The sequence below is a fragment of the Raphanus sativus genome, chromosome 3, assembly GCF_000801105.2.
Source record: "Raphanus sativus cultivar WK10039 chromosome 3, ASM80110v3, whole genome shotgun sequence".
Taxonomy (NCBI): Eukaryota; Viridiplantae; Streptophyta; class Magnoliopsida; order Brassicales; family Brassicaceae; genus Raphanus; species Raphanus sativus.
Genome location: NC_079513.1, coordinates 4,101,651 through 4,124,858, shown reverse-complemented (window position 1 = coordinate 4,124,858; position 23,208 = coordinate 4,101,651). Strand labels below are relative to the sequence as shown.

At 34.8% G+C, this 23,208-nt stretch overlaps 3 protein-coding genes across 6 annotated transcripts; 2 read left to right on the top strand and 1 right to left on the bottom strand.

Moving 5' to 3' along the window:
* Nucleotides 1–2,351: 2,351 nt before the first annotated feature.
* LOC108846407 (protein IQ-DOMAIN 16) lies at nt 2,352–4,634 on the top strand. The gene is made up of 5 exons (XM_018619637.2): nt 2,352–2,551; nt 2,637–2,837; nt 2,999–3,292; nt 3,378–3,506; nt 3,979–4,634. Exons 1-5 carry the CDS (start codon nt 2,441–2,443, stop codon nt 4,510–4,512), a joined length of 1,269 nt encoding a protein of 422 aa, XP_018475139.1. The 5' UTR covers nt 2,352–2,440; the 3' UTR covers nt 4,513–4,634.
* Nucleotides 4,635–7,839: 3,205 nt separating this feature from the next.
* On the top strand, nt 7,840–11,703 carry LOC108845732 (probable lysophospholipase BODYGUARD 3). Of its 3 annotated transcripts, none has more exons than XM_018618902.2 (5): nt 7,840–8,384; nt 8,704–9,044; nt 9,369–9,691; nt 10,506–10,711; nt 11,269–11,472. In XM_018618902.2, the coding sequence occupies exons 1-5, from the start codon at nt 8,119–8,121 to the stop codon at nt 11,318–11,320; spliced, it is 1,188 nt and encodes a 395-aa protein (XP_018474404.1). In that variant the 5' UTR covers nt 7,840–8,118; the 3' UTR covers nt 11,321–11,472. The 3 variants fall into 3 exon arrangements, with proteins under 3 accessions (XP_018474404.1, XP_018474402.1, XP_018474403.1); XM_018618900.2 differs by having other exon boundaries at nt 7,842–8,384; nt 11,180–11,703; XM_018618901.2 differs by having other exon boundaries at nt 7,847–8,384; nt 11,183–11,703.
* A 357-nt stretch (nt 11,704–12,060) lies between these two features.
* On the bottom strand, nt 12,061–16,472 carry LOC108847280 (FACT complex subunit SPT16). 2 transcript variants are annotated; one of them, XM_018620486.2, is made up of 3 exons: nt 16,337–16,472; nt 16,068–16,131; nt 12,061–15,539 (listed from the first exon to the last, which is right to left on the bottom strand). In XM_018620486.2, the coding sequence occupies exon 3, from the start codon at nt 15,537–15,539 to the stop codon at nt 12,282–12,284; it is 3,258 nt and encodes a 1,085-aa protein (XP_018475988.1). In that variant the 5' UTR covers nt 16,068–16,131; nt 16,337–16,472; the 3' UTR covers nt 12,061–12,281. The 2 variants fall into 2 exon arrangements, with proteins under 2 accessions (XP_018475988.1, XP_056862122.1); XM_057006142.1 differs by lacking the exon at nt 16,068–16,131 and having other exon boundaries at nt 16,337–16,450.
* Nucleotides 16,473–23,208: the final 6,736 nt, after the last annotated feature.

Below are 23,208 nucleotides of genomic sequence, written 5' to 3'. Positions count from 1 at the left end.
TATATTAATTTATATCTCTTAAGACATATGTTAATTACATAATTCCAATTTTTCACTTATCAAAATAATTTTTACAAAATTTTTAAATTATGTTTAAGAATAACTGTCCAGACGACTTAACTTAAAGTCGTCTGGACGACTTATTTTCAAGTCGTCTGTAAACAGACGACTTGCGAGGGGTAGAAACGTAAAAAAAATCCGTTTTTTTGTTTGTTCACAAGGAGATAGTTGTAATTTCAATAGCCTTTTAGGTTACTTTTGCCTTTGACCCAAGTTGGGGTACTCTTTTGGGTTTGACTCCAAGTTTTGAGTCACAATTGGTAATTCTCCCTAATATCAATATAGCTAAAACTACTGAAAAAACTTATTTATTGTTCACTTTATCACATGGGCTCATCTTTATAGTCTAGTCTCTGTTCTCTACTTGATAATATTCATGCTCAATCCCACCTACTAATTCCTCCCAAAGAAGCGACAAAAAATATTCCTCATTAGGAGAATAAACATTAAAATTGGTTAATATTATCCATATTTTACTCCAACTAAACGTTAATTACTCAACGACCTTATTCTGGTTCTATCATCTTATGTATGGTCTGCATGATTCAAATAATTAACTTGGTTTTCAAGCCTTTCCAATTTTACCATTAACTGAGAAAATTCTTAGGTGTACATAAGTAAAAAATCAAATATTTAATGTAAACATAAAATGGGATTACATGCTAAAGGATTTGAATTTTAATGGTAATTTTCTTTGGTAAAAAAGATTATTGGTAAATTTTTGTTTGAGAGCTCTATCACAAGTCAAAACCATTACCGCGCCTAAACGTTGCACTCTCAAAATCTTCAGACAAGAAGGGGTTGACCAGTCCAAGCAAACTCTCTCATGGGACCTTTTTCTCGATGTTATATATACTCCAAAAAATAGAGAATCTCAGTTTCAAAGTTGTATTTTGGCTAAAACCATTGTTTTGCAGTCTTCGAGGTCTTGTCGTCCTTTATTTGCACGCCTTGATTTTAATATCGTCGCATTCGCATCATTTGGGAACTTTGGATTCTTGGTTCATCGAGGCATTAAAGTCTGTGGCTATTTTCTTCTTGAAAATAGTTACAATGCCATCTTGGAACGTTAAAGCTTCATTCACTATATACAATTAATGGTTTATATTTAACAATCCCATGTAACATGTATGCAGTGTACTTGGCTTTAAATATAACAAAATACAAGTAAAAGCTGCAACATTTCTGATGCCCACTCGTTTGTTATAAAGTCACTATCACAAAATATCTTACTGTTTTCTTAATCTAGTTTATCTTGTTTTATCATAATCATTATTGAATTATCAACAGCTCTTAATATTTTTCTACTTTCTGTTCAGGTTTAATAAAAATCATGCATATGATTAGGGCTGGGCGTTCGGGTACCCATTCGGGTTTCGGTTCAGTCCATTAGGGTTTCGGGTTTTCGGGGTCAAAGATTTCAGCCCCATTCGGATATTTCTAAATTTCGGTCCGGGTTCGGTTCGGATATTTGCGGGTTCGGTTCGGGTTCGGATAATCCATTTAAAATGTTTTTAAATTTTCAAAATTCATTATATACTTTAAATTTTCAAAATCTATAAGAAAGATAATATATTACATATAAATTTTCATAACATATATGTCAAAATACCTTAATTTAATATATAAATTAGTTTTCTTTAAATATTTGGATAAAGAATCAATAGATATTTAACTATTTTGGTGTTTTCAGTATACTTTAGCTATTTTAAATATTTATTTTTGACTATTTGCATATATTTTCCGAGTATTTTGGAAAACTTAAAGGTATCTTATATATTTTTAATATTTTAATATACATTATATATAAAAATAATGTATATATTTAAGAATATAAATTTATTTCGGATACATTCGGGTACCCAAAATATTTCGGTTCGGATCGGGTTCGGTTTCGGTTCTTTAAATACCGAAATTTTGAACCCGTTCGGATATTTAATCAATTTTGGTTCGGGTTCGGTGCTACTTTTTTGGATCGGGTTCGGTTCGGTTTTTTGGGTTCGGATTTTTTGCCCAGCCCTACATATGAGAGAGAGAGAGAGAGAGAGAGAGAGAGAGAGAGAGAGAGAGAGAGAGAGAGAGAGAGAGAGAGAGAGAGAGAGAGAGAGAGAGAGAGAGAGAGAGAGAGATCTAATTATAATATTCGACCAAAAAAAGACATCTAATTATAATAATCACTTTGTTCTAGTTTCGTAATTAAACTCAATTTGTGACAAGATAAATAAAAAGGCATTTATGGTCTCTGTCGTGTATATATATTTACATTTATGTAGTCTTCCTCAGTCCCGTGGTGTAGTAGTTAGTTACATGAGAGCAACGTCAACTTCACTTAAAGTAGCTAAGTCTGATCTTTCTTTCCTCACTTGTTCGTTAACTTAAGATGGCTAAGAAGAACGGCACGTCGTGGCTCAAGGCCGTGAAGAAGATTCTCTGGTCACCCTCAAAAGATTCCGACAAGCAGAGTCACCAGAAAGAAGCTGATTATAACAAGGTTTAAGTTCATCTCTCTGTTATTAACAGAATGTTTTATATTCATGGGTCTTGAGATTTAACCAGAAAGTTTCTAACTTAAGCAGAAAAAGGAGAAGAAAGGATGGATATTTCGTAAGACCAAAGTCGAAAACACTGACTCTATAACCGACACGATACCTAAGGCTGAGACTGAGGAGAAGGACAAACCGGCGGCCGCCGAGGTCGTTAAGCTAACGGCAACTCCAGGTTTTATAAGACGTCGTTGGGCTACCATTATTATTCAAACAGCTTTCAGAGGCTACCTCGTAAGTAAACAAAAATCATGTCTTATTCATTTTGTATTTTAATTTTTTTAAACAAAATCGTGTTATTAATTTCTTTTGTCAAAATATTGTGTAATTTATTAAAAATACTAGTTAAAATCCGATGAATAAAAATCCGATGAAATTTTCATCTATTTTAAAAGGCAAAGAGAGCATTTGGGGCACTGAAAGGGATAGTGAAGCTACAAGCATTGGTGCGAGGTCATAATGTTAGAAACCAAGCGAAACGCACTTTAAGATGCATAAAGGCTTTGGTTCGAGTTCAAGATCAAGTGCTTAATCATCATCATCAACAACAACAACGTTCAAGAGTCTTATCATCACCATCATCAAACTGTTATGATATCGAAGCAAGACGTAACTCAATGTTTGCTGAGTCCAACGGTTTTTGGGACACTAAAACATATCTTCAAGACATCCGTAGCCGTAGATCTCTGGTTAGTGATAAGAATTTTTTTTTCCTCTTAAAACAACTTCTGTTGTTCTTGTACTGCTGACACAATATGTTTTCTGGTTTTGCAGTCGAGGGACATGAGTCGATGCACCAATGAATTCGTGGTTAACCAAGAAGAAACACAATCAATTTTGCAGAAGAAATTAGAGATTGCTATTGAACGAGAGAAAGCACATGCACTTGTTCTCTCTCATCAGGTATTTAAAATGTATTGAAATATTCTTTAGAATACTTTGGATTTTTGAAAAAGAACGTTAAATCTTTCGCAGTTTAATGAGGTTGATAATTTTTAATGGACATTCTATTTTTGCTAACAACATGAATTTAGATCTTAGCAAAAAAAAACATGAATTTAGAAGCTTAAGACAATGAAAACTAAATCCGTCCTAGAAAATCTACAAAATAAAATGTGACATTGCATCTAAATATTTGTGCTAAATTACATGTTCTTTGTTGTTAGTTTTATGGACTTTACAGCCATAAATTTAGGTTTTAGGGGTTATATGACATTGTTTTGTGTAGACGTAGAATTACACTAATTTGTTCATTTATAAATAAAATATTTGTTTTTATTGATATACATAATTCTTGTTTGTCAAAAAAAAAATTGTTTGTCTTCATAACACTGTACGTACTAAAACTTTTCTTTTTGTCGTTATTACGTGAAAGATTCGGAGTCGCTCTTACCGGAATCAATCAGCCGGCGACGATACGGAGCTTCTAGAGAGAACCAAATGGCTCGATCGATGGATGGCTACAAAGCAATGGGACAACACAATCACAAGAGATCCAGTAAAGACTCTTGAAATGGATACAAACATAGCCACCACAACACATCAAAGATCGTATCCAGCGACTCCACCTTCATGCAGAGCCACTAGAACCTCTGGGGTAAGATCAGCTAGTCCGAGGATACCTTGTTCTTCGCCTTCTTCCATGGTTCAGCCGAACTACATGAGTGCGACTGAGTCAGCTAAGGCTAAGGCACGGACTCAGAGCACGCCACGTCGGAGACCGGTTATTACGGCGAAGAAACGGTTGTGTTATGCGGAGGAGGGGAGTTTGAGGAGTCCGAGTTTGAAGAGTGCTTATAATGGTTGTCTTTGGGGGGAACGTGAATCGGATTACTCTTGTTGTTGCGGTGATGGGCTCGCCGGAAAAGTGTCGCCTTGTTCTACAAGTGATCTCCGGTGGTTAAAGTGAGAGACCTTTTTGTTTTTGTTTGTTGTGTTTTTGTAATATTAACGATCATGAGATTTGCTTTGTTTATGATTCCTTGTGCCAAAAACTGAATTAGAGAACATTGATTCAAAACCTTTTATATCTAGCAATTCTTCATCTTGGACATAGATGACTGTCCAATTCGTTTGGCTAGAGGTACTTGAAGTGATGGCGACCAAAGACAGTGATTAGTAAAATGTATTTCGTGTGCAACATTTGCTATTTGGATTAGTGTTTTGATGAGCTATTGGAAGTGAGAAGGACAAACTTAGAGGTAACATGAATAAAATCATCTGCCTCTCTCAAAGCTTCTACCACTGATCATGGCAAATGGATTAAACTAGACCAATAAGCCCAGTTTATTGGTCGGCATCACCATGTAGATCTCTTACCTTTGGAACTTGGATCGGAAGCAGAAAATTAACATCACAATCTTTTTTTTCACAAGCTCTACAAGCCAACTTTCAACTGTATCTTCATTGTAATATAGAATCAATATTTTTTCCTTTGATCTTCAGCGTCAAAAATCACCTTGTTACACTATTATTAGTATTATTTTTACTTGATACATGACAAGTTGACTATGATGAGTAATGTGTTCCTTCATTCTATAGACACTATCAGAAAACCTCACACACAATTTATGTTTGATTTTGTTTGGACTTCTTGGATCTCACAAGACCCTGTACTCCCATCATACATTATTTGAGTTACACTTAGGAGGTGGGAAGTCTATCTGGTGGTGGGTCATCCATCCTTTCCTAATAACAAAACGAAACCAACAATGAAAACTCAACTGCAAAGCCAAAGACATCAAAAACAATATGCATAGCAATCTTCAATAATAAACTTTAAAAGATCAAGAACAACCTCATGACAATTACATAGAGAATGCAACTAGTGCACACAAGTCATCAAACACAATTTTCAACAATTTCATACAAATTGGCATATCACTTAATAGAAACGAAAAGCAGACAAGAAAATAATGTCATAGATTCTTTCCGTGAAAATAATGACAGAAGATCTCAATTCATTTTGATTTGAACTCAAACACTAATTGCGCTTGCCTCTTGGATTGAATTTGAGAACTCTCAAAATTTATGATTTAAAAAAAATTAAGAAGATATTTATACATATTTATGTATGGCTGTAATTTTTTTTAAAAAAATGGTATACATGTTCAGAAATATTTTTAAACATACATACTTATAAGTTTAGATTGAGGAAGGCGTAATGCATATTTAGAATTTCCTAAACTTTTAATTTAAAAAAGTATGAAAAGTTTTGAAAACATATTTATTTATATTTTAATCAGATCTATTTTTATAAATAATAATTTAAAATAATATAAATACAATATCGATGGTATATGCAATTCCAATTTCGGTTCAAACTCATGTTTTAATTAAACAAGTATCTTTGCTTTTTCTAAAAAAATAATCTTATATTTTAGATTACTGTTTCTCTTTGGTTCGATGCAAATTTGGATTTGGTTCTTTGTGATATAAATATAGAACTAGAAAATGATTGAATTTAAGTGTGAGGGCTGAAGATGTATCTTGTTTTGGGTAAAGTTACGGGGATCACTAGATAGTAGATATCTCCATATCCCTAACGCATTTAAAGTTTGTTTTGTTAGGGGGATGCATCCCCTATGAACTTTCAATAAAATATTAAATCATATAGTGATGATATGTTTGTACACGCCTTAACAACGAAGTGTATACATACAAATAAATTATAAATCATCGAAGAACGTTTCAAGTGATTCTTCACTCGAAAGACATGTATAGTGGATTCGAATCATTAGATCTTTAATTTGTGTGTTTTCAGTTTTGTTGGACTTGATATAAATAAAAAATTTTAAACTCAAAGCTTTTGAAGCAAAGACTCATCAACTTCTAGGTTACAAAAGGTCACAAAAGATACTGTTTAGCATAAATTCTATAGTTTCCATCCTCTGTAATGTATACAACTAAGGAAATTGATATGGTGGTTTCTTACTATTATAATAGTTATAACCTTTTGCAAAGAGAAAAACTTTAAGCAGTTAGATAAGAAAGTTTGGCCTAACAAGTTTTAGTGGATCATTCACTATTGTCTTTGGGCTCTTGTAAAAACCTTTCTTTTTCTGCATTTTAAATTAAGAAGCCAGTTACAAAAAAAAGTTTTAGTGGATCAAGAAAATATTACAACTAAGAAGAGAAGTTGATTGGAGTATGAACGAGTGAGTATGATAAAGCCAAGTCACAATTTTCCGATTTGATTCATTCACAAGATGGTTCAACTACCACCTACCTCTTCTTATAGATAGTGTCTTTAAACAATTTACCTTATTTCATCTTTTTCATATTATACTTATACATATATTTGTTTAATGTTTTGTAATTGTGGTGTAAATCTACATAAAAAAAATTAAGAACTTAAAGAAAAAAGCATTATCGAAGTCACAAATAAATTTACGTGACTAAACTCTCTCCTGTTTGTAGAATAAAATGTTTAAGAAATGATTTGATGTTTTAAATATAAAATATTTTGTTAGTTTATTAAATTTTTTTTACTAATATAATAATTAAAAATCAGTCGATCAATAATAGTTTGCTGCATTATTTATGATTAGTAAACACATTTTAAATTTATATTATTAATTATATTTTCTTTTAAGAAATAATTTTTAAATCCTTGGATTTTAACTAAAACATCTTATATTATGGAAATTTGTTGATGATAGTGGAATAATTTTGGAGCCTTCATGAAAAGCGTAATTAATATAAATGGTTCTGCTACAATGTCTTCAGCTCACCTAGTGTAACAAATTTTGTTTTCATGTATTTTTAGGAATGAATTTTCTGAACAGAAACCATGTCCTAATTTTCGATAATAGCTTCACCAAACTAAAATGTCAGATTAATCGGTAATGATCTACCAAATGTGTTCGAGCATAGTAAAATCAATTAAATGGAAACAATTTTTTCTTGATCCACTAGATTTTAGTGATGACTTGACGAAAACAAACTCAAGCAATTTGGAAAAAAAATACTAGCACTGTATAAATGGAATATTAAAAATTTACTCTACAATCCTCCAATTAGTTCTCTTGCACGTTTTCGATACAGCGGTATTACACCAATCTTTTTTTTTGTTTCTCAATCTTATTATTATTTTTTAAAGAAAACGGATATTCACCATTTTTATTTGTAACAGATATATTCACCATATTCCTATTATATATGCATAAAATCGAGAAAACTCCATAACAAGATGTCCAAAAATATCCACAACCACATGTTCTTGTTTTCCCATTTCTTTATTTTTTTTCTTGACGTCTCCCATTTCTCTACGTACCAATTTCTTACCATATATTATGTAGACTATGGTGCATATCATATGTAACCCTCGGGTTACAATTTCCCATATCTCGCCATAGATTCCTCTTCTCAACTCTCAAACATAGAGAGAGTGAGAGAGAAAAAGAGAGAAAATAAGACAAGGCAAACAACCACACACATAGTTCTCTTCTTATATATTATTACAAGAGAGAGGGAGAGCGATACTTGTGGATATAATCTAAGTTCAACTTCATGCATGGGCGCGATGAAGACAAGATCAGCATCAGTAGGGATATGGGTGAACGAGGTCGTGAGTTTCGTTGTGTTTTGCCTGTTAGACATCGTTGATTATTTGCTCTGTCTTCTCTACAAAGCAGCTGATTATCTCCTCGAAGCAGAGTGGAAACCCTGCTATTGCTTGTCACCCAAGAAACTCATCACCACAAGTCGAGGGAACATCCTCTTTCCTCATAATAATTGTGAATCCAAGATCCTCACTGTTTCTCCTCTGCAACAACTTAGGTATTCGTTTTTCTATGAATATTATTTGAAAAAATGAAAAAAAAAACATGTCATTTTACTTGGAACAAACGTGGCTTGTTTGTCCAACAACAACGTTAGAGTCCAAGATTCATGTCAATATGTTTTGTTTTTATTGCAATATTAATTAATTGTTGACAATGCTATAGAAAAAGACTTAAATTTTCTTACACACGTATTAGTCCCTTTGCTTTTCAAGAAAATAATACCATTACTAATTATGACTATGCTATCTAGGAGTTGAAAATAGGATCCATGTTTGATTTGGTTTACTAATGTAACCGGCCGGTTTTGCATGTAGCGGACGTTCGAAGATTGAGCTAGAGGAGATCTCAGAGACTCTTTATTCTCGTCCTTCTCTTCTATCAGACCTCTCTAAGCTCTCCGTTAACGATCTCACAAAATGGTTAGTGAAAGTGACTCGGTCACACTCTGATTGTGGCGAGATCAAGATAAGTAAGAAAAGAAGGAGAACGATCATGAAGTCGAGCTTCACTGTCGTTGAGATGCTTCAAGGCAAGATTAGACCGCAGAATTTGAACCGACAAGTCTCGAGATGGTCGGATTGTGATTGTGGATTTTGTACTTATTGGACTTCCACTTGTGACAAAGATCTCTTTGTCAAAACTCAGTTCCCTAAAGGTAATATATTCACATTTTCCATAAATATTATTGCAATTAACACCACATAAAGTTAAAGAAACAAACAACAAGAAGTAATAAATTAATGAAAATTTTATATTCAAGTTACAACCAAGTGTAAATTTGCAAGTTGGTACAGTTTCCTTACATATTAATTCAACATCATCTTATTTTTAGTGCTACCTTCCTATATATTAAAGATAAATTTCAATAATCATTTTTTCTTTTCTTTTGGTGCAAAATTTCTGAGTAATCTATGACAAAAAGCAAATTATCGGATGTTTTGATTTAGTAATGATTTTGTCAAATTGAACATTTTCATAGGTAATAGTGGGAATGAAGACGTGTTGTTTATCCACGGCTTCATATCTTCATCGGCGTTTTGGACAGAGACGGTATTTCCGAGGTTGTCGAAATCCAAGTATAGACTATTTGCCGTAGATCTCTTAGGGTTTGGGAAGAGCCCTAAGCCTGCGGATTCATTGTACACGATGAGAGAGCATGTGGAGATGATCGAGAAATCGGTATTGTTTAAACACAATGTGAAGTCTTTCCACATTGTGGCTCACTCTTTGGGTTGCATCTTGGCTCTAGGCTTAGTCGCTAAGCACGGTGGTTCCATCAAGTCATTGACCCTCCTCGCTCCGGTTAGTAACGAATTAGTTTGGATTTTAATCCTTACAACCATAATACGACTAAAATTAGTTTTAAAAACCATAATTCTACTTTATGAAAAAGACATTCTTGAAATTTTGTTAAATATGTTATGAATAAAATTTACTTGAAATCTACTATAAATAAATATAATTTTATATTTAAAAAAGGGAAATTAGAAAAAAGTTAAAAGTTAAGGTTAGTGGATTAGCCAATTAGGTATGTTGATATTTGGTACGGGTCTTAGGATCGATCCTTGGCAAATGCAAAAATAATATCTTTTTAGTCAAAAAAGAAATTCTTGTAAAATTATAAATTCCGCGCGTAAATAGTTTTAACGTAAATTAGAAAAAAGTTAAAAAATTCTTGTATAATTATTGTTTTACGTAAATGTGATTAAAACATCAGAAAGTATTATAATTTAGGAACAACTGGAATATAACTAAAAATAATATGATGATTATAGTAATATACTTATGGTATAATTTTCAGATTATAACAGCAATTTTTAAAAAAGAACTTGTTGAATTATAGGTACAATATTATCATCTATAATTTTTTATCATTCTCTTCTTTTTCTTTTTATCATCAACTTACTCTTTATTAGTTCAGTAAAACTGACTTGGTAACGTACATTCTCATCACATTTATTTTAGAACATACTTAAATAATCAATTCAATATAATTTTGATTTTGGTGAGACTAAATTGTTACAAGCAACTAGAGTGTACATGAGAAACTGGTGCTACGATTTATATACATGTGTACGCTTTTCTGAGATTTGACACGTGTGCATGTACGGCGAAGCCGTACCATCCGGTGCCGACGACGGAGGCGGATCCAAGGCAGTACGTGATGAAGAAGGTAGCACCACGGAAGATTTGGCCGCCGATAGCGTTTGGAGCATCGATGGCTTGTTGGTATGAACACATTAGCCGTACCATTTGTCTTCTCATCTGCAAGAACCATCGTCTTTGGCAATTTCTTGCCAAACTCATCACCCGTAATAACAGGTATTTAGATTTTCAATCATATTAAATAAAATTAATGAATGAAAATGTAGAGATAGCGTAAGGTTTTTCTATTAAAAGTTACATCAAATATCTAGCTAGTATATTTGACACAATGGGAAAATAAAAATAAAAATACTTAGGCAACCTAACGATGAAGAGTTGAGCTAAATATAATAAAGCTAATACTAAGTTCCAACCTACCGAACCTATTAGTGTATGGAGCATTTTGAATGTTACTTTGACATTTGCCATGCCTATATTTGGTATTACTCTATTCTACATATAGTATAATAATTATCTCTATTCTATATATAGTAACTTTAGTCTATCTATGGTTGGAGTTGTTTGGAACAATAAGATAAAACAAAAAAAACATAATAAGGTAAATTAAATTGGAGCACAAAGAAACTGAAATTTGGGTTGCACAAAAAAAAAAGAAACTGAAATTTGTTAAGCTATTTATCTAAGCAGGACAGTGAATTTTCTAATAGAAGGGTTTATGTGTCACACGCATAACGCGGCGTGGCACACTCTACACAACATAATATGTGGAGTAGGGAGCAAACTGGATTCGTATTTGGACATGGTACAAGACAAACTGAAGTGTAATGTCGCCATCTTCCATGGAAGAGACGATGAGGTCGTACCTGTTGAGTGTAGCTACAATGTTCAAAGTCGGATTCCTCGAGCACGTGTTAAGGTTGTTGAGAACAAAGATCACATTACTTTAGTTGTCGGAAGGCAAGTGGAGTTTGCTAAAGAGCTCGAGGAGATTTGGAAGAGTTCTTCTTGCTAAGCCAAAGTATAAAGGGGGTTTTTCTTCACAAAAATTTATAAGCCAAAGTATTTCGACTGTCATTAAGTACTGATTATTTTATGTTACTTTGCTATTATTTGTCGTGAGTTTAATGTACTGGGAAAGAAGAGTAGTAATAATTTTACTATATGTATTAATATTGTTGTGATGTGAAACACAGAAACTTTAATTTTGCCGCTCCCTCTTTTTTTTTTCTTGTTCTGAGCCACACCTATGTTACACTTCAGAGCCAATCTTTCTGTGGTCTTTGCCAAAAATCTTAATGATGTGCCTTTAACAATTGACATACCAGCCAATAATGTAGTATCAAGTGGACATTTCTTGGGAAACCCAAAAGCTTAAGTTACCCCTATCCCACTACTACGTGGAATTATTGTTCAAGCTTTGTTCATGTAGCAAACTCTAGTGATGGTAATTTGAAAGCTGTCTTTATATCACTAGACTTTACTACATTAACAGAGCTTTCAACCTTTATAGTCTACCATTGGCTACCATATGCCATAACCCTCTACATAATAAATCCGTTACGCGCTTCTCCAAACATACTACTAATTGATGATTATCTAAGGAAGTGTTTTACATAATACAAGACTGCTTCATTCAACCATAACAAACCATAGTTTTTGTCTGCCAACCATAATAAGAAAAAACAACGCTAGAATTTAACCTTGCAAAATGTCTGATTTTCGTTTCCACCTCCAAAGAACAATGTGGAACATTTAGGATAAGTAGAACTCGAATTATTGTTTTTTCTCACCTGTGTTTGCGTTTGGATGGTGGCATGTTCCTCATGCTGCTGCTGCCGCCTCCACCGCTGCTTCTGCCTCCTCCACCGCTGGTTCCAGGACGGGATTTCCCAAACGCTCTCATCTTCCTTCTCTTCCTCTCTTCCTCACTGTCAGACTCAACTCCATGCTCTCTGTCTGCATTAGTAGCTTCTCTCTCAAGCTCGTCCCATGTCTTACCTTTCTCTTCCTCTGATTCTTCCTCCGAGTCCTCCTCTTCATCGTCCTCTGACTCAACCAGAGAAGCGCTGTCTGAATCCTCGTCCTCTGACTCAGACTCAACTTCTACATCTGAGGCCTCATATTCTTTGTCTGACTCCTCAGAGCCACCAGATTCTGAATCGCTTCCGTCCAAGTTCAAAAACTCCCATCCACCTTCCTCTACAAAGCTCTGTGGATCATCAGTGATTGTCTTAAGGATCTGCCTCCAGTTCAGATTCAGTTTGCTCTCGTAGTACTTTATATCAGTAGTGTCAAGCCATTCCTTTATCCCTTCTAGAGACGTAGTGGGAATAGAGTCAACCCTGAGAACATCCTTCTTGAAGTCCTTGAAGATAATAGCCATGTCAAAGTTCTTCTGCCCAAACCCAACTCTCTCCAGATTCACAATCTCAATCTCATTCAAACTGACCACAAAGAACGGCATTTCAGTGATCTCAACAAGGCAGCTGGAGGTCGGGATGATGAAAGCATTTGTCTTATGCGGTACACCATAGAACCCAAGCTCCCTCAGAGGCTGATCAAACTCAAGGTCCAAACTTGCAAACTGGGGTTGTTGCCACATATCATTGACTCGGCTTGCAAAATGATTGAAGTCCATGTTGATCTTGTTTTTCCTAGCCCTCTCCCGCTGCTCTTCATCAATCTCATCTGGGTCATAAGCTGATCTCCTTCCACCGCCTAAGGATTGCACAACATCCATCACCTCAACATAGAACTGGACATCCTTTGTTTTCTTGTTTGCTACCATGATGTGGTTGTGCAAGTGAAAATGCAGAACGGTGATCATCTCCTTCTCAGCAGGCTGGAAAAACGCATGCTTAATGTTTGCAAACAGGACATCTACCCGCTCATTGGGCCTGGTTGTTGAATATCTGAAACCATTGGCATGAGCTTCGAGTGTTCCAGGAATCCTCTTGCGACCACTAAACTGAGGACGGATCCATAGGTCAGACAACCTGAGGGGTTTGAACTTGTTTCCTGCAAGCTGAAGTTTCTCTTGGGTCACCAGTGTCGCCCTTTCAATTCTTTCCGACTCACGAGCATTGACTTGCCGCCTCAGGGTCTTTATCGCCTGAACCACTTCACTGCTATGCTTTGAATCCTTGGACCGGAATGAAACCTCCTTGAGGTATATAGCTCCCTGGTTTTTCAAAGTGTTCGAGTCAGGAGGGTTGAAGGGTGTACCCGGGACGTTGAAGATGATGCGGATGTAGTTATTCTGGCTGCTCTCATGCTGGTTCGATACTGTTCTGATCGCTGATACATGGAAGGGAACCAAGCTACCATAGATTGGTAACAATAAAGCCTCGTTCTTCTGATCAACTTGGATCATCAAATCCCGAGGCTGAGGCACATCATTGACGTTCTTGTAGGCTACCATATCAGTGGAAGTCTTTGCAGTAGACCGGCGGTCTCCAGAACCGGAACTGTCACCAGCAAGCCTTCTGGCAGTTTCTTCATTTTTCTGGCGTGCAAGCTCTGCCTGGTGCTGTTTCCGCAACTCCTCTTTAGACACCACATGATCATCTGACCTAAGAGCTGTTTTGGTCATGTAGTTCTCTGGTCCAGCGGTCCTTGCCTTCTTCCTTGGCTTCTCTTCTTCTTCCTCCTTGAATGAATAAGCAACATCCTTAACAGCTTTGGAGCACTTTGTCGTCAAAATCTCAGGATTCTGATCTTTAACAATAACTGTGTCAGCAAGTAAAAGCGAGAATTTCTTGTTCTTGCTGCGGCTCTCCTCCTCACATTCCAAGTTCTGGAACCCAAGAGACACATTAAACGCCATCTCCGATCTCAACACTTTATCATTCTTCGCATTAATATTCAACCCAGACTCTCGGAATTCAAGACCGATACCAGTACCAGCAGACTTGGTAAGCTTTTCAACCAACTCAGGAGCTTCCTTTTCGACCACGGACAGGGCAGCTTGATAGATAGAGTTCAACTTAGTTCCTGGCCTCAGAGCATTGATAGCAGCCTCATGCGCCTTGAGAAGAACTTCATAAGCCTTGCTCTGGAGAGGAGTTGCATCTATTAGGTAAGTCCTAGCGACATTAGAGCAATAACTGTTGTAACGAGCACCAACAGCGCATATAATGATGCTCGCTGGATCATAAGTGAGCAATTCATCATCACTTGCAGCACTAGGCTTGAGATCAAACTTGCCTCCGCTCTGAAATATGGGAGGGTAGCATATGTCAACATTCTCTGCCTTCAGCTTCACATTGGCTTTCGTTGGCTCCAGTATTGCTTTCTCTGTGACATCCATCAGCGAAGAGTGGGTGACATCTTTCTCCTCATCAATAATATTCTCAAGTTTAGGAACGACAACATTCTTCATCACGCTGTAGGCTAGATACGCAGCTTTCTTCACATTAATGATCTCAGTTCCGTCTTTAACAGCAAACAGATCAGACAACCCGGCAGTGATATCCACAAACTGAAACATTGCATTCTTTAGCCTCTCAGTCCACGTCTCCAGAAACTTGCCTTCAGGAGCCTCACGAGCAATGTGTCCCACAACTTGAGACTCCTTTCCATCACCCACAGGTAGATCACGTATGGCACGAAAAATGGTATCCATCTGCCCTGTTCCATCATCACCTTTAGCCTTCACATGCATGACAACATCAACCCTCAACTCATCAAGTGCAGGCTTTTTCAAAACTTCAAGCAGAGTTGCCTTGCTCTTGCTGCACAAGAAATGGATCTTCTTCGCCGTGAAAACCATGATCGTATCAGGAAACTCATACCCAAGAAGCCAAATGTTCAAAGCCGACGATTTCAGGTAGCGCAGATCATCAGAAGCAGGAGGGGTAGCTACAGCAAGAGCATCAGCAGATCCCCAAAGGTCTTCGCTGTGCTGATTCCAGTGTGCATACAAGGCTCTTGTGCGTGAGATGAAATTCTTGACATCAATTTCGTAGGTGTTCGCAGCTTTTGGAGGCGCTCTTGGAGGCAGTCCAGCAGGAGCTCGTGCGTTACCGTTTCTCGAATCTCCCATCTAAAGAGTGGCACAGAAGAAACTTAAATGAGAAAAAGTTGCAATATAGATATATTCAGAAACAAGAAAAGTTGTCATAAACTTGTGAACAGACCTAAAGCTATGAGAAATCAGGAATAAACAAAGAGCCATTGTTACTTAGTCACAAATAAGAACTTGCATCGCAAATCAGACTCAATTCATGACAAAAAAATGAAACTTTTGTAAACTATTTCAAGCAACAGAATCCTCAAAGTTAACAGTTTTTACATACATCTCCAGTGAATACTACTTAACGATTCATTAAAAAGAATAATACTACTTAACGCATAGTTTAATCAGGAGCTCGTGCGTTACACTTTTCGAGAATCTCCAATCTAAAGAGAAAGAAGTTGCCATATATATCACACAAACCTAAAGCTTTTCACAAATCAAAAGATGACATTGTTCTATTCAATTTAGGGTTTCATAGATTGAAGCTTAGATTCAGAGCGAATGCAACTAATTTCACAGACCCATAAACACAAAGAGAGTAGAAAACAAACCCACCTCGAATCGAATCAGAGATATCCCAAATCAAAGCAGAGATGCGCACCAAAGCACGCCAGAAACCCTAGAAATTCAATAACGAAGAACAAGACGATTAATTTACTGGAAAATGAAGCGAAATTAAAACGGATCAAGTGCGGAAACATGATATTAGACGAGGATTCGAATCAAAGGAACACGAAAAGAGATTAGAACAAGTTGAATCCGAGGTTAAAAATAGAGTGAGGAATCGAAAAGGGGATGAACGGGAAAATCAAGGAGATACTTACCCAGAGAGTTTGATGACGGAGGAGGAGGAGGAGAACGTTGTAAGCTTCGCACGACGGCGATTAAACAAGTAAAAAGGACTCCCGGCGAGGGTTGAGAGAGAGCGAAGGAGAGTCTATAAGAACAATAGAGAGAGAGAGAGAGAACGTCCCTTTTGTTTTATATAGTAGACGGGAACGAAAAGCCCATTAAGGCCTAAATGAATAACTTATAAGGCCCATCATATTTTGGTTCTTTTCCGAGCCGAAACGAAAACATTCTTACCAAGTTACATTATTACCAAGTTACATTAGGAAGTTCTATAAAAATCATAAAGTTTTTAAGATTTTCATAATGTTATCTCACATTTTCATATATATTAAACACGAATAAAAAATATGTATACATTTTTTATTTTTGAAAAAAAAATTTGGAAAGAGAAATTTTATTCATAATTATATCAAGTTTTGATATAGAATAATAAGATCCAAATTCTGAGTTCCGGTATTTTTATATATATTAGATATGAGTCTGTATGATGCAACATGTTTTATTTGATGTTTAATTTTATAACTAACATAAAAATAACAATTTTATCATAGTTTTATGATTGTCTTTGTATATGTTGTAAAAAAAATATTTAATAATTAAAACTCGATTTCACACATAAGTTCAAATTAATATTTGTATTTTATAATCATGATGTATAGATGAATTGTTATCAACTTTGTACTTAGGGGTAAAAGAAAAAATTATACCTAAAATTTTAATAAAATCCAACCTGAAATAAGACTTAGAATGGGAAAAATTGAAAGTTAAATAACGCTAATATACACTTTATTATATACTAAGTTGATGTTTTATTAATAATTTTTTAAATTTTTCTTTTTGCTAAGATTTTTTTTAAAGGAAAACATTCTATTTTATAGTTATTCTTTTTATTTACAACTAGTGGTATTCTGGCGCTACTCGCCGGGTTCGTATGTTTTATTCTTACATGAATTTATAATTTATTTTGTGGTGTTAGTAAGAAAAATATGTTTAAAAATATCAAAATAAAAATTTGTTGAAAATGATATTTTTGACCTATTTGATAATTGTTAACGACCGTAGTGTATTATTTTGTTTTGGAATTGCTTAGTTCAAAATGTAATAGCATGTGTGGTTGGACTAATCGTTTCAATAAAAGTAGAATAAAAAACCTATAGTCGTAGCAAAGTTAATTTAATTAGAATTTAAATATAAAGTAAATTTGGTGTTTTATTTAAACGTATGTAATGAAGTTATGTTTGTATAATTTTATTATTTAATTTTTGGTAAGAAACCTATTCTGACAATGGGACATATTAGGAAATGAGGAAAAACATTTATATATTTTGTTTGAAAATTAAAACAAAAATTAAAAGAAAAACAGTATGTAAATGAAACTAAAATTGGAACATAAAAAACTCCTTTATAAATTGTCATAATGCTGAATCATAGATGACTTTTCCTATATATGGGACATTTTATATTTGTACGAAACAATTGATCAACGAAGTAGAAATGAAAAACATAGCCGTAAATAAGAGAACATAGATAGATTCTATTGTTGACTTCAAACCGATATTTGTGTAATTTAATTATGAATATTTATAAGTAGCTATTTTGATTAATTTGAAAATTTACTATTGTAGTTGCTAGTTGTGTTGAGGCGGTTGCCCTTTAAAATCAATGAGATATGATTGCCTCATGAAAATCATAGAGATTATCTTATGTTGAATAGGTGTAGGATTTTCTAGAATAGCTTAGCCACCTCAAGCCGTGTTTTGGCTGCAACACTCGACTCTTCAGCTATCCCTTGTTTCATTTCCTCCACTCTCAGCTTCGCAAGATGAGAGTCTTGTTTCACTTGTTCTTTCTCGGCCAATGCTAGTTCCAGTTAAGTTAGCAAAAAAAAAATGCTAGTTCCAGTTTTAGCTCAGGAATGACACTCCTTTTCATTTTAACCGTTACATAAACCACGGCCTGATGTTTTGCTTCTTACGCTATAACCGTCTGTCTCTTGTACTCATGCATTTCCTATTGTATCTTCTGAAACTCTTGATACACCGTCTGAAGTCCCTGTAAAAAATCATATTAACTCAAGACTTAAGTATAACGAACAAAACGAACCAAGAGCGTGTGGCACAATGATTCTTTTGTTGATGTGTTCAGTGAGTAGAGGAATCAGCCATGTGGGTGAACGCCATGGATGGAGTTCCAATATTTCTTTTTTTGGATTTTATGTGCTTTCCAATATTTCCAAACTTGGAAACTGTCAAAACAGGCCTCGTGGGAGACCCAAACGTGGAGATCAGATGCATGAAAACTCTTGGTGAACGATGAACTCTAAGACTGAGATCTTGGCTTCTGCTAGGTGAGTCCGGCTAACTAATCGTTAGAGAGATACAGAGGAGTAAAAAAAATTTACCTGAAGCATCATGACCAGCTGGAGTGTCTAAAACTACGTGTGAGGGCGGGTCTCTTTTTCTGTAGATTCTAGGGACTTTCATATCTCCTCATTTACTTGTCGACGTAATTGAGCGTAAAGCTCTCTCAACTTCAGTGATGAGTCGAATATCAATAATATTAACCTGACAAAAACCGAGAGCAAAACTGAATATGGTACGGTTCAATTAAGCAAAAGAGAGGAAAAATAAGGTAAGATGCGATTAACCAAAAGAAAAAATAAGTCAATGAATAACGGGGCGTGCCAATCATTTTTATGAATCAACCAAACAGCTAGAGCTTAGCAAAACCCTACTTTTCTTAATTAAAAAGAAACAAATGATATAAGAAGACACATATGCGCCAGAACAAAAAGTGAAGACGTACTTAGCAAATTTGGTAACAGCCAAATCCATGTGGCTCGTGAGGGAAGCCCCTGCGATTTGACCAAATCCAGAAACTATGCTCAGAACACCAATGTAATTAAATATATTATGGTGAAGATAATCAGTGATGTCAGTCATGATCTACCGCCTACAAAAGCCAGTATATTGCATATGAAAATAATTCCCATGACAGTGATCTCACCCGCATCATCCAAATCACGCCGGAAAATCTAGTTAAAACGAAACACAGTTGGATCTGGAAGCTGCAGTCGTGCCGGCGGAGAAGTAAGTGTGACTTGGTTGTAGGGGAGGTGGAGCAGCGATGGAGGAAGTGTGCCGATAAATTTGGGGTATCAGAAGGAATCGAGAGTTCGGTGTCATCTCCACCATCGTAGTGGTGAGAGGAAAAATCAGAGTCGGAGTCTGAGGCAAACATAGAATCGGTAGAAGGGCTTGACATTGGTCAGTGAGAAGACGGGAGGAGGAGACATGGTCATGGAAGAAAGAAGCGTTTGAGAAAATGAAGAAGAAGATGAAGCGTGAAAAGGGACATAATATTGGGCTCAGTAACAAAATTTAATGAAAGCCCAATTCGAAAAAACCAGATTACACAGAAATCATCGTCTGGTGAGTAGCCACGTGTCCAAACTTTATTGTTATAGATTAAAATAAAAATACTATTAAATACTCATTTACATTTTTCTTTAGGATTTTAAAAAAATAATTATCGAAGGTTAATTTCTATCAAATAAATATTTCTAGTTACTAATAAAAAAATACTATTTCTACAATTTATATCAATACTATTTTTACATTTATTTTGATAATTAAATAATTTTTAGTATCATGTTCATCATCAAATTTTCTCTTAAAATATAATCAAATAACTTTTACCAATTCTCTTTTGGTTAGAACTTAAAAAAAGTATGATACAAATCTCTTTTGCGTAGGACTTATTCTCTTTGAGAGTCTTGGGTTGGTTTCTGCACCACCAGTTGACATTCCATGAGCTTCTTCACCACAAATGGGCTTGGTTTTGACACATAAAGCGCCTCTCGTTCTGATTCAAGCTGTCATTGGAGCTTCTTCTGATCTTTTAATATGCAGAAACCAATAGTATCACATAGAGTTAGATTAAGAAGATTATATTGGCAAAAAAAAACTGATGTTTGGAAGCAGGAATGCTTTCTAGCTGCTGTCTGGAATCACCGGGAAAGCACGACTGTGTATTAATAGTTATGGTTGAAAAATATTTTTTTTTTGCCATTATGAAAGGAAAACATGACTGAAACCGCAGGATAAAAGATATATACATATTAACTTCCCCACTCACCTTGTGTACATGCTAAAGAATGGAGCCCTATCACGTAACAATCACTACACAGAAACGTTTTCTTTTTTTCAGTCAATGATTCAAACATGTATTAATGAGACAAAATTATATTAATCAAATAACTAAAAACAAAATAAAAAGTTAAAAAGGTACCTGAGAGATAAGCCTACAGCGCAAAAGCTGATCGTTCTCTTCTATGAATCAGCAGCATCAGCTTCTCTCTTCCTCTTCTCATCAACAGCATCCCAAGACCAGTTAGGAGGCCTTCCAGATTTAGTCTTCTTCAGCTCGCCTCCGACAAGAATGTCGTTGAGAAAGAGAATAGTCGGAGCCGTTGGTGAATGTGCCGCTGCGGAGAAGAGAAGTAATGCGTTTTGATTCTTAGGGCATCTTCAACTCTACTCTGTTTTTTATTCTAGAATAGAGTTTAGAGTAAAAAATGCTCCAATTGTACTCTATTTCTCACTCTATAATAGAATAAAAAAAATAGGTTTACTTCAAATATAGAGTAAGTTGTTTTTTCTTTGTTCATCGTTCTATTTTTTACTTTAAAATAGAGTATCATTGGAGCAAACTCCATCTCTATTATAGAGTCACTCTATTTTAAAGTAAAAAATAGAGTAAACTAGTGGCGGATGTAGAGGGTTGGGAAGGGGACATCTGCCCCACATGAATTTTCAAAAATGTGTGGATAAGTGTTAAAAAAAAATTTAATGCCCCCCGGTAATTTTATGTCCGAACTTTATATTGTCCCGAGTGAATCTCTCGGCTGGCTCCGCCACTGGAGTGAACACTTGGAGATATTCTTACAGTAATGAAAAGCTTTGATGAAACATGGTGGTGGAAGGCAGCAGTTACGTTCGAGAAACTGAAAGGGCAGTGAATTAGGGTTTCATAGTGGATGATGATAGAAAGATGAAGGGTCGTATAAGCACTGATTCCCTAACTCCTTAATACTATTCTCGCCGGTGAGACGAAGAGAAGAAAAGTTTTGACGGCTAAAGTATATTGAAGCGTTCAACTCTCTGAAAAATAACCTTTTTCCTATAACCATTTTTTTATAAACATACAGGCCCATACTAACTGAACAGATAAAACTCAAGAAACTCTGTCCAAAAATGCACCAACCCTTCTCCTTATTGACGTAGACACGCAAGAAAAAGCAGATAACTCTATTTTATTAGGGGAGTATAGATTAATTTATAAATTTTTTATTCAAATAAAATAACAGTTTTTGTGAGAATATGGAAAGCAGAAGATGAAAGTAATCTTTATTGATGTACTGATCAAATAGCAAAAGTACAACTTATTTATACGAAGAACTATTATTCTTAGCCCAGTCAAATGTTTTTTTCTCTGGCATACCATTTTCAGAAAAGTAAATACCATCTTCTTTGGTAATCCATGTGTCTTGACCACATTTACGAGGACCTGATGTGTATGCTCTAAAGTTTAGAAAATACTCCATTTTAGGCCCATGTTGTATGAAACAATTCCAATATGTCCCTACAAATACATTATCTCCAAATTTGATACTGTATACAGGATCACTGAATTTTACGAAGTGAACTCCTAAATCGTCGTTTTTAGATTTGCAATGGACTTGAAGAGTATCATGACTAGAAGCAAAGCTGTTTTGAAATGCTAAAACTTGTTTAGCACACCTAGATTCGCTCAATCCTGCAATCAAGGCATTAATTAACAGAAAAACAAAGAAAAAACTACTCATTTTTATATTTTCGGTTGTGAATCAAAATGTAAGAAGGAGATGGTTGTTCTTTATTCATATTTCACAGGTAACAGTACATATATATAGACATGCAGATCTAGGGTTTTAAACTTTCTACAACATTGGGCTTATGGGCCTCTATAAACATTCAAATAATAATTCATAACAGTCATCCCTTCTTGAATGTCTATTATACAAAAAATATTCTTTAAAGTGGATAAAATATTGCCTCATTAAATCTTACCAGAAATAATCAAGTGAAAAAGAAAAGAATATAACGTGTAATGACTTTCTCTCAAGTGTACATACGTCAAAATATTTGAGATGACGCAATCTGATCAGATGAACTAACTTCTTGAATGTAGCTGATAAAATTTAAAAAAGTATGATTTATTTGTTTCGATAGAATAAAAAAATACATAAAATATTATCACCAAACTAGTGTATCTATCAAATATATACGCCTGCTACACAATTCTTCAGAAGTTACATATGTGAATTTAAACTGAACACTATAAAAAACTTGCCCAATTGTCTTTTTTCTAATTTTTGGAAAATTTATATTAAATTTTCTTAATGTATCACGATACTAATGAGAATTCTTGGTAATTAATGCTAATTATGTACCATATTAACCTAACTATCATTCATATATATACTGTTAACGACAAACATTTGAAAACCATCATCTTTCTAAATATCTATTCAGCTAAAGGATTTAAACAAAAAAAAATTACATATTTTATTTTTGGGAGATTGCTTTATTTTAAGAGTACTAAGTTTATTTTCCCCACAAAAAGTTTGATAATCGAATCTGATTAATTTTGTATAATCTTAATATGGCTCATAAAGAACAATCAGTTTGTAATTGTCATTTTTAAAAATGTTTTCATTTTCTATCTTATGTAAAATTGTTTAATTCTAAAAAAAATTGAAAGTTTTAAGCTCAAATCGATGGGTCATCATATAATCAACATA

What these genes read in the sequence shown, in the direction of transcription:
- LOC108846407 (XM_018619637.2), top strand. Translation starts at nt 2,441, where the DNA reads ATGGCTAAGAAGAACGGCACGTCGTGGCTCAAGGCCGTGAAGAAGATT. An exon ending in CAGCTTTCAGAGGCTACCTC is followed by an intron (nt 2,838 to 2,998) that starts GTAAGTAAACAA and finishes CTATTTTAAAAG; the next exon opens with GCAAAGAGAGCATTTGGGGC. An exon ending in CACTTGTTCTCTCTCATCAG is followed by an intron (nt 3,507 to 3,978) that starts GTATTTAAAATG and finishes ATTACGTGAAAG; the next exon opens with ATTCGGAGTCGCTCTTACCG.
- LOC108845732 (XM_018618900.2), top strand. Translation starts at nt 8,119, where the DNA reads ATGGGCGCGATGAAGACAAGATCAGCATCAGTAGGGATATGGGTGAAC. An exon ending in TCTCCTCTGCAACAACTTAG is followed by an intron (nt 8,385 to 8,703) that starts GTATTCGTTTTT and finishes TTTTGCATGTAG; the next exon opens with CGGACGTTCGAAGATTGAGC. An exon ending in CATTGACCCTCCTCGCTCCG is followed by an intron (nt 9,692 to 10,505) that starts GTTAGTAACGAA and finishes TGTACGGCGAAG; the next exon opens with CCGTACCATCCGGTGCCGAC.
- LOC108847280 (XM_018620486.2), bottom strand. Translation starts at nt 15,539, where the DNA reads ATGGGAGATTCGAGAAACGGTAACGCACGAGCTCCTGCTGGACTGCCT.